The sequence below is a fragment of the Ochotona princeps genome, chromosome 18, assembly GCF_030435755.1.
Source record: "Ochotona princeps isolate mOchPri1 chromosome 18, mOchPri1.hap1, whole genome shotgun sequence".
Lineage (NCBI taxonomy): Eukaryota > Metazoa > Chordata > Mammalia > Lagomorpha > Ochotonidae > Ochotona > Ochotona princeps.
Window position 1 is genome coordinate 2,713,915 of NC_080849.1, and position 20,048 is coordinate 2,733,962.

Consider the following 20,048-nt stretch of genomic DNA (forward strand, 5'->3'; position numbering starts at 1 on the left):
TTTGAGACCCTGCACCCGCGTGGGAGACCCGGAGGAGGTTCCTGGTTCCCGGCTTCGGATCGGTGCGTACTGGCCCGTTGCGGCTCACTTGGGGAGTGAAACATCGGATGGAAGATCTTCCTGTCTGTCTCTCCTCCTCTCTATATATCCGGCTTTCCAATAATAATAAAATCTTAAAAAAAAAAAAAATGGGGGAAAACGGCCGTTTCCCACCAATAATGATGCTCCAAGTGAGTTACAGGACGGGTCAAACAGGTGCCCGGGGCTACAGTGCGCACACACACACTTGCCAGGCTCTCCGGGCTGGGAAGTCCTTCTACCTATCTGCCACCCACCTGTGTCTCCAGGTGCAACATGAGCCAAGGCCAGCAGGGCCTGGTGTTCGAGCCCAATGTCATTCCTTCCCAAGAGAAGATAACATCAGGCCAGTTATCGGTTTGTTAGCCTAGTTACAGTTTATAAGGCAAAACTATGCTTATAAGAAAAGCTTACTTTTCTATATACTGACATTTATTTTGAAAATGAATTTACAACACACATATTTAGCAGAAAGAAACAACAACGAATCATGTAGTTATATCCCAAAAGCACATGGTTCGATGCGAGACAGGCGATGAGCATCAGCAAACGGCAGTGTTTCATAAAAGGCAATCAAGTCGCTTTCCATCTGTGCCTTAAGAACTGCAGCTCCTTCCTGGGGCTATTCAGGCCTATGAGTCTAAAAATACCTCATTTGCCACTGTATTCAAAATGCTCTAAATCGGCCCTGGGATCCCATATGGGCACCGGTTCTAATCCTGGCAGCTCCACTTCCCATCCAGCTCCCTGCTTGTGGCCTGGGAAAGCAGTCGAGGACGGCTCAATGCTTTGGGACCCTGCACCCGCGTGGGAGACCTGGAAGAGGTTCCTGGTTCCTGGCTTTGGATCGGCACAGCACCGGCCGTTGCGCTCACTTGGGGAGTGAATCATCGGATGGAAGATCTTCCTCTCTCCTCCTCTCTGCATATCTGACTCTCCAATAAAAGTAAGTAAATAAAAAAATAAATAAACAAATATCACAGATGACTTCTCCCAGATTCAAATGACGTGGACCAGCATCACAAAACTTCCTGATAGACTCCTGCCCTGACGTGGTCACCCACCTCCCAGGAAGATTTCCAACTCTCACACTTGCCTCCTGTACTCATGTTTCTCAAACTGCTTTTCATTTAAATTGCTTTCCATCCAAATCTCAGCTCAGGATTTCGACAAATACAGCAAGAACCTACCTTTAAAAACCTAACAAGCACCTTTCCACTTTCCACTCTACCAAAGAACAAAACATTAGGAAGTGACACTGAATTTTTTCCATGTTTGGGACCCAATTCATTTCTTTCTAATTTACTGTTTAAAGAGTAAGGGGGCTGGGCAGAAACAGAGACCCAGCAGACAGCCACAAGACACGGAATCAGCAAGACCTATGGCTCCCAGGAAGTTTAAGCACTGATTGGACGTCTCAATACGAACATGCCCGTGCTGCACAGCATCCAGCTACACAAGTTTCTCAGGTGCTAGGAGACAGGCCCTGGTGCCTAAGAAAGAATGCCAGGCTTCAGCAGGCAGAAAACGGTGTGCACCATTTATTGCTTTACTCACAGCAACCCCTTGAGACTTCATCTGCCCATCAGTGTGAGTGGGAAGAGAGTGGGTAAGGGACGCAAAACTGGGAGTGTTTCCCAAACTTCTTGACTACAAACCTTCTTTCAGTGTTGAGCTAATAGTGTTACTTGAAGCTTGGGAGCTGTGAAAATCAGAATGCTGAGTTAACCCTACACATTATGGCTCTTGACTTCACTAAGGTGTGTGGAAGGCAGTAACTGCTGGTAAAGAATTCTTTTCATGGGCCCAGCGCTGTAACCTAGTGGCTAAAGTCCTCGCCTTGCAAGTGCCAGCATTCCATATGGGCGCCAGTTTGTAGCCCACTGGCCCTGCTTCCCATCCTGTTCCCTACTTGTGGCCTGGGAAATCAGTGGAGGATGGCTCAAGCCTTGGGACCCTGCACCTGTGTGGGAGATCCGGAAGAGGCTCCGGTGTCCTGGCTTCAGATTGGCACAGCTCCTGACATTGCAGCTACCTGAGAAGTGAATCATCACATGGAAGATTTTACCCTCTGTCTCTCCTCCTGTATACCTGACTGTCCAATTAAAAAATAAATGAATAAATATTTAAAAAAAACCCTACAGACCCCTAACTCTTGGTTTGTACCAGTGTATTGTGTAAGGAATGGGTTTTATATTTCTACTTCTATTAGGTGACCTAGGCTTAGTGAAGTGAGATGCTGGGAACCAAAAATGGCAGGTGATGAGAATTTTCTTACTAAATTCATACAGAAAAAAGTAGCCTATGTAACCTACAAATTCACAGCAATCATTCCAATCATATTATTAACATTAAATCGGGTAGAGCAAAACCAATACACAGCACACATTCACATAGAAGGATAAGAGCTATATATTAAATCTACATTTTCGCTGGAAGTTACCCAGGAAAAAAGGTCCTTACATATCGAGTAACTTAGGTACACATATGTGTGCATGCTCATGTATGTGTGCATACATGAACAATGATGAAAGTGACTTGAGTATGCATCTGTGTATGTATACGCAAATGATGATGAACTACAGCTTTTTTTAGTTTTAAATTGTCAAACTTGGGCCTGGCGGCATGGCCTAGTGGCTAAAATCCTCGCCTTGAATGCACCGGGATCCCATATGGGTGCCGGTTCTAGTCCCTGCAGCCCCACTTCCCATTCAGCTACCTGCTTGTGGCCTGGGAAAGCAGTCGAGACAGCCCAGTGCTTTGGGACCCTGCACCCGTGTGGGAGACCTGGAGGAGGTTCCTGGCTCCTGGCCTCAGATCGGTGCAGCACTGGCCATTGCGCTCACTTGGGGAGTGAATCATCGGATGGAAGATGTTCCTCTCTGTCTCTCCTCCTCTCTGTATATCTGACTTTGTAATAGAAATAAATAAATCTTTTAAAAAAAATAAAATAAAGTTAGATAAAATTTTTATTTATTTACAATATTTGTGATAGTCTAGGCCACAACTCACGTGCACTAGGAACAGTCAAAAATTATCTAAGGGAAAATAAGGTCGGCCTGAAAACAAGTCCAGCCAGTGGTGGATGTGTCCAGCAACATGTACACATGGAGAGCAGTCAAAGGCCTGGCCCCCAGTCAGCACAGGCCACAGACTCCAGGTCTAGCAGCGGCAGGGCTGGGGCTGCCGTAAAACCTTCTATCCCACTGAAGCGGCCGAGGTCCACCCTTCATAGCTGCACTAATGGAGGGATGGCAAGATCGAGGCCTAAGGCGGGATAAGGAGGGTAGAAAGTTGAGTTTTTTGGCTCCTCTCTCAAACACCTGCAGGACACTACCCCAGACCACGGCTAGACTCCTGAGTGGAAAGAGGCTTTTCCATGTCTCCTTGGGGCTGGATGCTCCGCCATGTGAAGGTGCACCAAGTTCTGACTCGGCCAAATCTCACACTGAAAATGCACACAATATTAACTTTGTTAGCTGAGTCCTGCCAAAGCCCTCACTCACGTGTCCCACGTTATGTGATCACCTCTGAAGAAAAGTCACTGATAATGAGGAACCACTGGATGTATTTAATAGTCTACACCTAGTTTTACAAAAATGTTCCATGTAATCCATTTAAAAAATAACTGGTTCATTTCAGTCCCTGCACACAATACTTGCCTTTGTCCCTTGTAAGTCTCTCAAATGTCTTATTTTAAAGGAATATATAGTACTCCCGGAAGACATTTTCCCATTTCTATTCTCTTCGGCTCCTGCGAGCCCTTGTTCAGCGTGATAAGGCAATCTCCTCCGGGATCTGAGCTGTGTAGTTTCGCACCACGAGTGACAAGGACTCGACTTGAATAACTGCTGTGCGCAGGTTGTAATTATGTCAGCTGGAGTGTTGAACAAGGGGGCTGATTAATGTGCGCCCCGGCCCCGGCGCAGGCCCTATCAAAAGCTCTGTGCAGGCCAGCAGTGGGGACGGGTTAAGGCAAAAAGACAAAACATGCTGTATCGCCCATGATAGATGAATTGCTCCAACAGTCTTCAGGCAGATGTTCCAGGACAGTATAATATACAATTACTCTGCCTTATCACCTTCCCAGGGACAATAAAGCTTCCTCCTTCTATAGCTCATGTGAGTGAAGGCAGAATTAGTTTTACTTTTACAACACTGACTCACTTATCATGTTGCCTTGATTGTGCTTTTACAGCTAAAGAAAACATATATTCTATTTTTAAACTAACAGGGAAAAAAGCCCTTAAAAATAAAACCTTGTTTTGAATCTCTTTTACATCAGAGAATACAGTGCTTTAAAAGATTGTTTTGCTGGAAAGAGAAGCAGCGAAGGTGGTAATATATATGTGGCTATGTAGTTCAAGACAAGCACCTGCACATAACTCAAGAAGTGAGGTTTGGAGTTTACAGTCATCACACCCATACTATTTCAAAGGCTATGCAGAAATCATTAATTGGAAGGAACATGTAGTTGAACACACACGTCTGATATGTTTTATATATATGTACTGACATCACTCATCTATTTCTCAGGCAGGGGCACAGAGCTCCTAGCATCTGAGAGGACACATTCAAGTTGTACACTCTCTCATGACAGCCAGGCCTACTCAGGAACCTCCTGGGTCTCTGCTCCCTAAGCTGTGTGCGCCCAGTAAAAAGATTCCTTGCCGAGTTAAGAGAACACAGCAAGGCTAGAACTGACATGCACTGTGCGGTGTGCGGTGTGCACGTGACATGCATTGGAACACTGCACTGACTGCTCATCTGTCCTTAAGAAATGGTACCAAAAGTTTCTGCAGATTCATAAAACAAAGCTATCTCAACTGGTTAAGGAAAACAGGCTTTTTATTTTTAAAGTTGAACAAGTTAAAGTTAAAAATTGAGATGCAGTCATGATGATCTTGTGGTAACCACAATTTATAATGAAACCAAGCAGAAAAATGCAAAGACTCACAGGAAACCCACACAACATATTAGTGAGTGCAAAAATAGCACACATCAACCTGTGGGGCAATGACATCAACACTCAGCAGTTATGATACACCTTAAGTCATGAAAACAAATCATGAACCCCAGCTGACCCTAAGGAATGGCACGCTCCTGTTCTTCCACAGTCTATACACGCAACCTCCACACCCACCTGGCCCTGAGTGTCACAGGCCTCCTGGCAGGACACACTGCAGGTGAATTACATGCACCTGCAAGTATGGCAATCTGAAGAAGATAGGAGTCAATCAAAAAAAGTATTCAACAGCAGTGTCAGCACAAAGGATACAGAAAACATAATTAACTTCATGATTGTAAAAATACCATAGCACACCCATAATTACTTGCAATAAGTCAACAATAGGTAGCTAAAAGCAAACGGCACGAGATGTTTGGGGTTCTCACGAGAAATGACTGGTGTGCTTCAATTTCCTTATGATGTAATTGTTCTTTAAGATCTACTGATCTTAGAAAAACAATGAGACATCAGCCAATATTGTTCAGAACAAATCACAGAGGCTATGTCACATTTTAAAAGACTACATTTAAAATGAGTGCTCACCATTCACTAAATTGTTAGCAGGAAATAGATTTTTAAATTAATGAGTAAATAAAATCACAGTGCTGGAAAACGCACGCTGGGGAGCAAAGCGACACTCTAACCTAACCTCTGTTTTCTTGATCGAATATGCTGAACATAGTGCAGCACCAAAAACGTGGCCACATGCTTAGAGCAGCTCTGCGGACAGCAGCTGGGACGGCCGGACTTCCTCCCAGGAGGCCCACCTGGGCACAAGGAGGCACAGACCCAATTCAGCAGGGCTGCAGCCCGCATCCCGCCCTAACCTCACAGACCTCCTGGCCATCGCGCCAGGCCATCCTCGGCCTCTGCTATCTGTTGGCCAATGCGTGCTGACAGAAAATTCATAATGCAGCCTTGACAACACATGAAAGCAGATACACAGGAGTGGTCCACCTGCCTGCTCTTCCAGCTGCCGCCACTTTTCCTTTGCTCCAGCTCTTCCAGAAGGCAGCCTGGACCCCATTTCTGCAGCCCCCAATCATGTTCCCACTTACCATCCCTTCAGCTGTGTGTGCTTACTTGGTTTTGTTTTCATTGCTTTCCTCAAGATGGATCCTAGAGGATGCATGCCCCTCAAAGACGGGGCGTGGCAGGCAGAATGGCCATGGCATCCTCCTCTACCCCAACCCCGGGCAGGGCTTCAATGTCTGCTTGCAGGTCCCTCTCTTCCTCCTAGCACCCTCCAGCTCTGGGAGTATATTTCCCATTCCATCCTAAACTGGCCATTTGCCTCTTGTTTGGCTCACTTCCCATTCACTGAATCACACCTAACTGGCTCCACTCTGGTCAGGCTCCTGAACTCAGTTCCACTTGGGTGACAGGGTCAAACTACTGCAGCTACTATCTGTGCCTCCCTGCTGCCATGAATGAGAAGCTGCAGAACCAGAATTCAAACCAGCCACTCCATTTGGGCCTATGGGTGAACCTCTTAGTGTCTTAGCCATAAGCCAATGCCACCTCTAATTTCTCAAATTTACATGTCAGTCACACTCTACACCAATGCATTTCAACACAGAAAATTAGTCACCTTAGTTAAGCACAATTAAGCTGACACAAAGGCACAGAATGAGGGACTAGGCTCCTTAGCAAGAGTTTAAACAAATAATTAATAATTTAAAAAATAAAAGAAATAGTAAAAGAAAAATAAATATAATTAATGTTTAAGAAGTAACAGGAAACACTGGTATTACATTTAAATACCCTTTAAGGAGAGGTATCAGGTTGCATGGTGTGTTACTGAATATCAGATTCTAGTTTTTTTGAAATACAGCTCACTTGCAGTGCTCTGCATTGAGGAATAGCACAAGACTGTCTTAAACTAAAACAAAAAATTCAGGAATTGTTCTTTTTGTAGGACATCTTATAAATACAGTAAATAGAAAAATGTCAAATTATAAGAAAGTGGCAACAATTGGTTTGTGCTATGTCCCTTTGATAAGGGATAAATGGAAATTTATAAAGCTATATAATGTTTTAACCAAAACTCTGCAGGAAAGACCAACATATCAATGCTGTCAGCTGCCACACAGAAGATAGGGTCTCCATCTGTACAGGGAGTGTTCAGAAAATAACACTGACAGACAAAGCTACTTCTAGTTCTTTGCCTCATAAAAAGCACATCACCATTGTGCAAAGGTTTGAATTCTTTCTCTGCTCCCTACATCACTGTTTCTGCATAAGCACCAGAAGCAGTGTTCCAGAATATACTGATGTAAGATGGAATAGCTAGTGTTTTAGCACTGTATTAATGACAATTGGTCAACCTCGCCAACACGTCCCAGGTCTTCCACTTTGTTGTGTGATTCTCCTTCAGGCCCGCACCTAGGTCAGAGCCGATCGCCCCTGGAGGGATCACACAGGACTCTGCTGACTTTTCTAATGAGCTCTATGGTATGAGCTTTTATGCCAGAAGATATAGATAGTTACATAGTCAAGTGTTTTGTTGTGTGATAATAGCTCCAGTGTCTAAGGAATTAGTTATTATGCAAGACACTATGGCACAAAAAAATCTTTTTTTTTTTTTTTTATCTCTAAGGCCTTTTTTTCCTGCCACAGTATACATAGATATATCTAACTACCACCCACGGGACTGTCCATAGCAATTCCTTGTAGAAAGACCATCCCCAAAGATGGCCTTGGTCTTCTATAATTATTGGATTTGGGATTCAAAACCAGCAAGTTAGATAAACATGTTTATCTGCATTCCACTTTCAGAGATAGCAGTGGGAATGTGTGGTCACTTTGTGTTCAAAATGGCTCTTCTAATTAATCTGTGATCTCAAAGCCTATTTCAGTTACATCAACAAACAAAACAACTCCCTGCAGTGGAAGGCAGGAGGCAGTGCCTCAGATTCACCTCCACTCAAAGACATCTAACCAATTTGCAACTTTTAATGCCCTGCAGGCTACTTGCTTTGAAATCTGTAGGATGTATTTACTTAAACATGTTACTTTCATATGTAAGCATTGTTGTGCAGGGCAGCACACCTGCTAAGCCCAAAATTTGAGGAAGTTGTGGGTTTCAGGAAAGAAGAGTAGAGCATAAATAAAACAAGTAACAGATACATAGAGTGTAACAATCACATCTCAAACAATTAGAATCATGAAGATAAAATTCACTAAGGAAATGGCAGACAGAGAAAAGTAGCAAGCAGTTAACTCAGGAAGAAAGCAATTTCTGTAGCAAAAGCTGAGTACATCAGGGAGAACACACGGGTAGGGTAGATGAACATCATACAACCTTCTCGCTTCACAACAGAAAAACTGAAAGATAACAATGTTAAACACAACAGATGCCACTATTATTAATAAATGTGCGTCCTTTTATCAGGGAACTCCTCAAAGAATCTCCCCGCAACTTACCAGCAATATCCACTCCACATGGAAGGTAGTGAGGCTGCCTAAAATCTCCCCTCACACGTGCTGGAGAATCTGCTCAAGCAGTCTGTGGGCTTGCCAAGGACCCAGCTCCGTGACACTGACAGCAAGCAGAGACGGGCAGGTGCCCCCATAAGCACAACACAAAACCAACGGACACATTTGATTTCCTAAGAATCAAATTCTTTAAATTCATCACAATTTAAAGAAACTAAATTTGGAAAGAAACTAAACTTTCAGGCTTCCAGACTATTCTTTAATGTCTAGTATATTTGCTTTTTTTTTCTTCTATTAAGTATACAAGCAGTTACAACACAATGAATTATAAAGAGATACTAAATGGGACATAAACAAAAAACTGAAATAGAATTTACTGGTTCTTTAAATGACAAAATCAGCTTTGATTTTAAAATTTGCTGCTATTAGGCATCTAAATATAAGTTATATTTAATATCCGTAGCATATTTTCACTCTGATTTTTTGTAATATCTGGAGTTCCAAAAGACTAAGTGCAGTGCCTGTCACCCTGAGACGGCGCTTGTGTCGCTGGTCTCCTCATGCGTGACAGACTTGCTCCAAAGCCAAAGCTCTGTTCTCCTCATCGTCATTACTGAGGGCAAAGGCAAGCTGCTTCTACGCCTTGTTTCTGGAGTAACCCACAAATCTGTGCAAGATGCCTAACGAACAATTAAACTTTCTCAGCAGATGAGCCAAAAGAAGAAAGCTACCCTCCACGGAGCTGGGCTCTAGTCCAGACACTGCGGAAGCAAATGGAACACAAGAAACAGGAATTCTATTATAGGTTCAACTCCTAATATAGCAATAGCCAAGATGGCTTCTCTCATGATTAAACCATGAATAAAAATAATATGCCTACATAGTGTAATTTCTAAAAATACCTATTATTATCCATTATCCTCATAACAGAAAAACTTTGTAAAAAAAAACATGCACTGGAAAAATTAAAACAAACTTTTAGGAGAACACAAAGATCCTAAATACAGCTTTTTTTATTAACTGCATTTAATATTTCCATAAAAATGCTTCCAACAATATGCACAGACAGAAATCTAATAAAAATAATTTTTGACAAAAAGTTTCAAGGATATTTTCACATTTTAAACAATGGTGTTACAGCACATGTGTAAGAAACTGCAAATTTGATCATTCGAAACACTAAACAAAATATCAGATGAGTAATAAAAGTGAAATTAACCAGTATTCGGAAATGCAGCACCTGTGCAGTTGAGGAAACACTATCAGAACGAGGGCGTTCCTTCACACATCTATAACCTGCCCTCGTCATGAAGAAACCAAAACCCTCGCCAGATCAAAACTGTCTGCACCTTTACGTCTTCTTCTACGCGAAACACTCCAACTGGGAAACAAACCTACGAGCACTTCAGCCCACACATTTCAAACGGCAACGTGGTGAACCTTTGCTCTGAGGTAGGAATTACAAACTCCATGCCTCAGACCCATGAGCTATGATATTTCCATTGTAATCATTCAATTTATGGGATTTATGATTTCAAAAGAATGCAGAAAATCATGGGGGGAACAGAAAGTTAATTTTGTAATGAAAAAAAGCACATGAAAGGCTTGCAGAACCAGGAGAGTTGTGCAGCTGAGGAAGAAGCTGGACAAGCGTGTGTGTGCGGAACACTGACCACAACAGCTTCCAGGACAGGGACCCGATAAACAAATGATGTAATTGCCAGAGTTTAGCCAAAAATTTCAGTGCTTTGTAACTTACTACAAGATCTATAAAGCATCTTGCAGGAGTCTGCATTTGGTGCAGTAGTTATGATACTGCTTGGAAAGCCTGCGCTGGAATCTGCGTTCCATCTGTGATCCAGTTTCCTAATACTATGACCCTGACAGGTAGCAGGTGATGACGTAATTGCGTGGGTCCCCACCACCCGCACAGCACACCAGGATGGAGTTCCCAGCGTGGCTCGGCCCTGGCGACTGCAGGCATTTGGGGAAGATCTTCCTCTGTTTCCCAAGTTTAAGGCACATGATTCCACAGAAATCTAAAAAAATTAGTGAGATGCTTTAAGGAGATATCCTTAATTATTCGAGTATAGGAGGTAATAATTTGGCCCTTATATGATTTATTAGTACTTTAGTTCTTACATGCATTTATTGCTATTTCCACTCTGAACTCTAAAAGAAGATCCAGTGGCAACATTAGATTATCTTAAACAAGAGACCAACTGTGGTCATTTCAGTGAAACCTACTCTCACATGGTACTCAATACAATGACTGCAACAGGACAGTCGGCCACAGATCCACTGCAGAGGTAAGTCAGAATGTGCGCTGTCCTAAAGGCCGCTGCATGCAGAGTACGAGAAGCCCGATTCTCTTTAGCTCTCTCATTAACACACAGAGTTGACAATACATTAAAAAGTGACCTAAAATGATACTAAAATATTTGTTTTACTACAAAACAAATCTACAGAATGTTACATTAATAATGATGCTATATATGAGTCTAAATGTATGCTTTCAAATTATAATGAATAATAACGAATGGTGAAAAAGTTTGGTAGTAATGACAGCATGTACTGGCTTGTAATTCATTAGACTTTGGATATTTCAGACACTAAAAGCTAAGGAAGGGACTACATATTTACCTCGAAATAGATTGAGATGTCATTTCCTAAATTAATAATGCAAACGTGAAAAATAGCTTCAGGTGCACAAGACAAATTATAAAATTCTTTTGTAAACAAATCTTTGTTACTTCTTATGAATAATTATAATTACTAGTACTTCACCATTAATGTACAATGTACAAAATGAAAAATACATCTTCAAACAAAATTTAAATAATATTTCAGGTTCTAATGATGGTAATTTACCTATAAACAAATGCTCATAATGACAAAGACGGGAATACTTTCTAGTAGTAATTTATAACTACTTACACTAAGGAAAAAAAGTTATTTAGATATTATGAGCAACAAAACATTACAAAATGATACTAATGAGATAAACATGACCATATATTCCTAAAATGTGTGTCCATTTAAAAATAAATATATGAACTTAATAGGTAATTGATGAAAATCACTTATATATGTGTACTTTCTTATTAAAGGAAACACTCTGTTTCTTTAGGTGAACAGTGTGGTAAGTATATTGTTCTTCCTAGATCATGCAACCATATTTATCTTTGTGAATTTATTACATATGCAAACACTTCGGAAGAAGATTTGATAGATGATTTATTGATTACTAAACAGCATCATGAGCCATGTGTACTTTAAAGTTATATTTCAGTTTTCTGTATTTTTATGTAAATAAACATTTTGAATTTTAATACCATAATGAAATTGTGGCTATTTATCTTAAGTAAATTTCAAAAATTTTATTTTTTAATTGCACTGAATTTATTAAAATTTCCAACATATTACATAAAAACATTCATCATGCTCGGATTTTAATGCATAAAGTCTTTTCAAACTAGGCATTTTGAAACTATAAAATAGTTCAGCAATTAACCAATAATTAATTTTGGATTTAACAAAATTTTAACCACTTCCAAACCATAAAACAACAACAAAAAAAAAACTACGTTTTGCCATGGATTGTTAAGTAAATTTTAAAAAAGAGGAGAGCTTTCAGGGCATTAAATCACTTGCATTAACTTACTAAACAGTACACAGACATTTAAAAACAAAGTAAATTCAGCCTACAACCAAACCAGTCACCTGAGATGACTGGGAAAATACTGGCCAAGGATTACCACCCAACTCCCTGTGCTGGCTCAGCTGGAATCACATTGTTTCCCCTAGGATGGCAACACATCCCTTAGGAAAGGTCCCCTAGTAAATGAAGAAGCCACACCTCAGAGAGGGTCCACAGCCCGCCCAGTGGACAAGGCCGCAGAGTGTGCTGGGCCTGTATCCAGCACCCAGCCTCACGTGGGTGCTGTGCACTGATGCCAAAAGGAACAGAGGAATTGGATATGGAGGTTAACTCAGCACAACTTAGTCAACAATTCTCACTATGTAACTTTTTAGCTATCAAAAGCAGTCTGACTATGCTATACTATCCATTTTAACTATGAAATCTACTTATAAGTGCAGAATACCACTTGTATCTATTTTGTATGTGGCATTCTATACACATGGCATTTGAAATTATAACCTTTGTTACTTTGTTTGAATATCACAATTATACACGATATTGAGTATCAGTTTCAGATGCTAGTTGTCACTTGTTGAGTATGAAAATTCACTCAAAGAAACAAAAAACAAAACTAAAGTTCTGGGCCTGGCACAATGGCCTAGCTGGTAGAGTCCTTGCTTTGAATGTACCAGAATCCCATATGGGCGCTGGTTCTAATCCCAGCAGCTCCACTTCCCATCCAGCTACCTGCCTGTGGCCTGGGAAAGCAGCAGGGGACAGCCCAAAGCCTTGGGACCCTGCACCTGTGTGGGAGACCTGGCGGAAATTCCAGGCTCCTGGCTTCAGATCGGCGCAGCACCGGCCACTGCAGTCAATTGGGGAGTGAATCATTGGCTGGAAGATCTTTCTCTGTCTCTCCTCCTCCTCTCTGTATATCTGAATTTCCAATAAAAATAAATAGATCTATTAAAAAAATTCCATCTGTTAAAAACAAAAAAACTCTAGCAAGACAGCAACAAATATCTTACGCATTAGCCCTTCTCAGGATGAAAGGCATGCAAGTCGAGCAGCTAAAATAAATGCTAAAGGAATTTTTTATTTCTCTAAACGTTTCCCTGTGTGTTACATCAACAGCAACTACAGTACAACTGCTAACATAAAGACAAAGAGATTTCAATGTTTCCTTCTTATTAAAACCGACATTTCACAATGTAGCTGATGGTGTAAAGCCTGCATGCCAGCCTAGGGAGTGTGTGCACGAACTCAGCTCGGGACGGAGGAGACTGCGTGGCCACGGCAGTTTGTCATCATGTGTATTTACGCAATTCTGTTGTTTTAAAATGGGAAGCAATGGCCTCCTTTGCCCTAAATTAAAAAATTGCTTTAGGTTGGCTGTCTTACTGCAATTATGCCATTCTAATAAAAACATTAAATATTGCTTTTTTTAAAATGGAGTTCGTTTGCTTGGTCCTTAAACAAGGACTACCAGCACCTCAGAACTATCACATCTACTTCTCACTGGATCACCACCTTACCATTAATCGGGCCCAGCACAATTGATTATTCCTCCACTTTGCAAGTTCAAGGATCCATATGAGTGCTGGTTCATTTCCCAGCTGCTCCACTTCCCTTCCAGATTCCTGCTGTGGCCTGGAAAGCATCTGAGGATGGCCCAATGCCTGGGGACCCTGCACCTGTGTGGGAAACCTGGAAGAAGCTTCTGGCTCCTGGCTTCGGATTGGCTCAGCTCTGGCCATTGAGTCACATGGGGAGTGAACCAGTGGATGGAAGATCTTTCCCCTCTAAAAACATCTGCCTCTCCAATAAAAATATATTTATTTTTAAAACTATGAAATACCAATGTAATGTTCAGCAAAGACAGAATAGCTGACTACTGAGTGAATGAACTGTGATTTCTGTACTGTTTGATGACAACTTTACATAATAGTGTGGTGGGTAATAAAGATTATTATGAGAATCAATGCGCTGAATGCACAGGATATGTACAGGGGAAAGCAAAGCTCAGCTCTCTAAGGAAACTTAGCTCTACTGCTTCCATGGTATTTCCAACAAGGTGCACTGCCTTTAACAGGCCAGCCTGCATGTCTCCAGACCACCACACACAGAAGGACCAGCCACGGCTGCAGCTTCAGGATGAACCTGATGCTGGCACAGACGGCACAGCTGCCTGCACACCCGCCAGGGCGCCACAGGCAAGTACTGGGCACACGCTCTCTGGCTCCAGGGTCAGTCTGACCAACCTGCAAGTTACATTCCCCATCGCGTCTTTCCAAGAACCTTAGTAGACACACCTTCTGTGGCAAGCCAGCTGACAGGAGTCAGCAGTGCCAGTTCCCTTAATGAGGGAGCAGGACAGAAGCCTCTGAGTGACTGACGGCCGATTCCCAGCCCCAGGGGACTTCCCCAGCCCCTGCCATCTTCCTCAGGCCAGCTTGGCCAGGCCTCAGCCATTCAGCACATGTGAACTGCACAGCCCTGCCTACGGTCTTGCCCCTCATCACGGCCAGCTGCAGAAAGCCTGCGGCTGGGAGGGAGTTACACCGAGGCAGCCTGTTCTGACTGCGGCTGCTGCCGTGCCTCCTCGTCCTGTTTCCCCACACTGAGGCTCTTCTGATCAACACTCCGCTTCTCAGCCTCGCCCTGAGCTCACATCTTCTTATAACACAGCTGCCTTGGCTGTGCCCTGACAGACGCTTGCCTTCCGTGAGAGCTTCACCTGGCTTCACCACAGTCCTGCCGTGAGGGCTGCTGGCCTTCTGACAGGCCCAGTCCCATCTGCAGCTCACTCAAGCTGGAGTCTGCTGTCACTTTCACCTGCTCATGCCCTAACAGGGCGGGGACATCGCGAACACCATCTTTGCTGTCTAAACGCACACTTCACTACGAGCTATAACTTACTACTTGAATAATTGAGGGAGTGATTCCCCAGGCTGAATAACATAATAAGATCATTTAAACACTGAGGTATAACAAAAGATCATAAAATTCAATTACTAAGATCATAAAAAATAGAAAAGAACTTTGTATTTTTCAACAATCACTAACTTTGTATGACACTATAATGATAGAGTCATGTCAGTAAAAATTTGGACAAACTAAAAAATTATGCAAGACCCAGCAGGACCTCTAAGATAAGCTAGAAACTAATTAAAACGACTTGTGAGCACAGGTTCCCATATGGCGACCAATGATGCATCCTACGAGCAAAGATGAGTGTGACCAGGCAATCTCTGTACCTGGAGGCAGCAGTGGAGGGTCTATGGAAGTCCCTGTATTATCCTCTCCACTTACTATGAATCCGAAACTTTGAAAAAAAAAAGCCTATTAAATAAATCAGTAAGTTTACAACTTAAACTCCCAAACAGATATGAAAACCATACATTAGAGTCTGCTCATTAACGCTGACAAGAAAAGCCTGGCTTTCACTGATGACATCCCAGGACTGCAGGCCCCCACAGGGGTCCCCGCACCTCACTGCTGGGGAAGAGGCTGGTTACCTGTAGTCACACCACGGGCCCTGCACCTCACTGCTGGGGAAGAGGCTGGTTACCTGTAGTCACACCACGGGCACCGCACCTCACTGCTGGGGAAGAGGCTGGTTACCTGTAGTCACACCACGGGCATCTATATGGCTTTTCTCCAGTGTGCACACGCTTATGTCGAGTCAAGTGGGACTGGGTTGTGGAGGCAAAGTTGCACTCATCACATTTGAAAGGCTTTTCTCCTGTTACGGATGAAGAAAAAGTTGACATGAATTATATTTTTAGAATACCTGAAAATTCTCACAATCAGAAAGTTAGCTTAAATCTGATTTTTGCTTCTACATTAAAACATTGATTCAAACAGAAATCAACAGTATAGGTACAATTTAGGACCTCACCTAGAACAATTTGACAAACTATTTACATTTACAACATCAGAAACATTTCGATAATCTTAAAATCAAATAAAAGAGATACAAATCAAATATATAATCCTAAATGTAAAAATATTGGCATACAGAATGGGGAAAAACAAGTAAGACCAAGTCATACATGAATACAACTTAAAAAGACCACGAGGACTAAAAGAAATCCAGCTCATGCAGTAAACTAACAGGGCTTACAGGAAACATAAAACAGCAGGTGAAACCTCTGGAAAATACGCCAATCCAATGGAGATATAATACAGGTTATAACAATATTTTAATTTTTCTAACATTAAATTTAGAAAATAAAACTCAACTGAGCTATTGAAAAAAATGTTTAAATATAGTCAGAATAGTTTGGGAATATAAATCTTTTATCTGAAGTGTAAGCTTTATCCAATTACATAAAGACCATATATCTCAGATTAAAAGTTAGCCTGTGAAATGAGATGTAAAATACATTATCAAATTTAAAATTACATACACAAAAACACAATAAATGTGGCAACTAATTTTAACTTGATACCATGAATAATTGATACATATACTGAAAATTTTTTTCAATGTAGTTACTAGGAACATTATACATGCGTGAGTCAATCAAAGAACTTCATGAACAACAGAATGAAAAGTCGTTATTCTGGCACACAAAAATGGAAGTCATGCTATTTCTTTCCAAGAAGCATTTTTATAAGCTTTGAAGATCTTCTGTACATGTGGATTTCAGTGCACGAAGATCTGACTCTATGTAACCCTGAACTTCAAATGAACAAATAAATCTTAAAAACAGAAGTCACAAACAAAACTGAGTTTCTTCATTAAATTCAATGAGTATTAATTAAATTGTACAGTTATGTCAAAGTATACCTAACATGGAGAAAAGCTAGAAAGAGAATACAGTGATCTGGAAAACATTTTCTTAATCAATATTTTGACTAACTTGACTTGATTTGTCTAGACTGAGTGAATACACAATGTGGAACAAAAATAGTATAAAAAGTATAAATATAAATAGCTTCAGTAAGTAATAATGATTGGCAATTTGGTTATTGATAAAACTACCACAGTCAGAGACGGGAAAAACTCACTCCAAAGCCAACACATGCCTGCTTTTTATCAATGTAAATACGATCATGTCCAGAAAGTCTATGGCTAAGTTTATTTTGGTGCAAAAAAACATTGAGATCACTTCAAAAAGTTTATGAAAAATACACATTATGAAATAGCCATGCACGGGATTTAAAATTTTTACACCCAAATAAATACAGCTTTCAGTTCTATCTTCATAAGCTTTTTTAAAAAATACAAACAGGATGAGAGACAGAGAAGATCTTCTGTCCAATCATTTACTCTGCAAGCAGACACAAAGACCAGACCTGTCTGATCCAAAGCTGGGTGCCAGGAGCCTCTTCCAGATCTCCCATGTGGGTGCAGGGCCCAGGAGCCGGGAGCCAGGAGCCTCTTCCAGGTCTCCCACGCGGGTGCAGGGGCCCAAGGATTTGGGCCTTATTCTACTGCTTTCCCAGGCCACAAGCAGGGCGCTGGATGGGAAGTGGGGCTGCCGGGATTAGAACTGGAGTCCATATGTGATCCCGGTGCGCTCAAGATGAGGACTTCAGCCGCTAGGTTACGATGCCAGGCCCTTCATAAACTTTTTGAAGTATCTTTACATCATTTACTTTGTAGAAATTTTTTTCTGGTCCTTTTTTAAATTATATTTTTGACAATCTTTACATAGTTAATTAGGGTAAAAAAAGGTTCAAGGGTTACAGGAAAGTGGGTAAGACTATTATTTCCATATTGTTTCCTTCATGTTTAAAGGGGGGTATTAAGGGAGAAGGCCCACCCAATTTCCCACCCACCCCAGGTCCCAGAGGTGGGGCATGCTCCAAGGTTCTTGCTCAAGTGGTTTTGATAGTTTAATAGTTATGAATCGCTGCCAATCTTGCCACTCCAAGCACGATAAGGTTGTTGAAGAATCCACTGATTGACATAGTCCATCATAGAGTCTCCATTTGCCCAGTTTTTCATTGCCAACATTAGCTAAGGTAGTTAATTGATTTGTTCTGTTCTCTTTCTTTTCTTGGTTAGGGTTCTGAGTCCAGAAGCTCAATTGGGGAGATCCCCAAAGAAACTTTGAGGTATTCTCAGACCAGACTCTTGTATGTACTAGCAAGCACAGGGCCCGGCACAGTCCATTGCCCTGATCAGCTGTTGGTTGCGATTGCTGGGTTGGTTCTGTCTTCAGCCCCGACTTCCACTGGAACCAATGGGTGTTGTAGTCCAGCCTGGTTCTGCCCAGCACATACTCGGCCCTCACACAAACCAGTGGGAACTGCAGCCTAGTTGGAACGACCCACAATAACTCCCACCAGGCCTGCCCCCTACCCTGGTTTGCCAGTATGTGTGGCGGACTAGTCCAGTCTGTCCCATATCCCATTCAGCTCTCACACATGTCAATGGGTATTAAAGCTTTGTTCCATCTAACCAGCTCCACTATGCAGCCCACACAGATGCTGCTGGGTATCTGTCTAGCCCCCCAGCCCCTGTCCTAGTTTTCATGCCCTCCTGTGGAAGTGGTAACCCAAGAGGGAGGAGCCCACTATTTCCCTCCCAGGCTTCTTCCACTCCCGGATTATGCACTCTCCAGGTAGTTCTGTGGTTTGACCTGACAGAATTAGACCCCAGTGCCAGCTTCTGCCAGCTGATGCTGTGGCTAAGCCCAAACAACCCTCACCCACTCTAATTTTGTTTGCATCAGTAGGAATTTGTAGAAATTTATATCCATAGAAACAATGGCCTCTTTCATCTCGGTTCTTTCAGCATAATCCATATGCTGCTACAGGTGTCAACAGTCCATTATTTCTTACTGCTGAGAAACCTTGCATCAGAGATGTGCTGCCAGTGTTTACTCATCCATTTACTCAGTAGATGACATCACAATTCATTTTTTACTACTTCATCAAATAAATCTAATATAAGAAAAGAAGCACAAGGTCACTGTGCGTCTGTGCTCTTCTCTTGGCTAAAACACCCAGGAGTGGACCCGCTGGGCAGTGTGGAAGGAACTAGTCACTTTGCTAAAACACCCAGGAGTGGACCAGCTGGGCAGTGTGGAAGGAACTTGTCACTTTGCAATAAACTGAGAAGCAGTTTCTCCTAGTGGTCCCACCATTTTATCCCCTCACCAGAGGTGCTACACATCCTCACCAGCACTTGTTACTGCCAGCACTTGAAAGCACAGAGTGGAGACTGGACCCCACTCTCCACTTCTTGTCTTTTCCTTTCTCTCTTCTTTTCTTTCTTAAGACTTATATATTTTTATTAGATAGGCAGATTTACACAGAGAGAGGTCTTCCATCTGATGGTCCATCACCCAAATGGCTGGAGCTGAGCCAGGAGCCACAAGGGTGCAGGGTCCAAGGCTCTGGGCCATCCTCCACTGCATTCCAGGCCATAACCAGAGAGCTGGATGGGAAGGACAGCCAAGACACAAAGTAGCACCCATATCGGATGCCAGCACTTGCAAGTGGAGGATTAGACAGTTGAGCCATTGTGCCAGAACCCTGTGAGCAACACTTACAACTGTCATTGAGTATGTTTTTATGTGTTTGCTTACCATATTATTATATTATTTGGCTGAACTATCTCTCCAGACGCTGTGATTTTTCCTAAGTGGCTGTTTTCTCATAATTGTTTTGGGGGTTCTTAAAATATCCTAGACACAATGTATAAAATTTGTTATTTGGACACAAGCTCTTCCAGTCTGAAATTCATGTGTTAGTTGTCTGTGTAGTATCTTCTCAGGCATAGAAAATTTTTGCTTTATAAAGTTTTTAATTTATCAACTTATAATAATTTTTCAAGGAATTTTTTTCTTTTATGAACCAGGTATTGAATCATATCACAGAAATCTTTGATATTTCAAAATAACAAAGATTTTCATTTGATGT

At 41.9% G+C, this 20,048-nt stretch overlaps 1 protein-coding gene across 1 annotated transcript in view; it reads right to left on the reverse strand.

The window, feature by feature from the left end:
• Positions 1 to 20,048, reverse strand: part of ZNF407 (zinc finger protein 407) — a 399,980-nt gene that overhangs the window by 144,899 nt on the left and 235,033 nt on the right. The window contains exon 7 of the mRNA XM_058676858.1: positions 15,792 to 15,912. Coding sequence (XP_058532841.1) covers positions 15,792 to 15,912 — 121 coding nt within the window. The remainder of the gene's footprint in view (positions 1 to 15,791; positions 15,913 to 20,048) is intronic.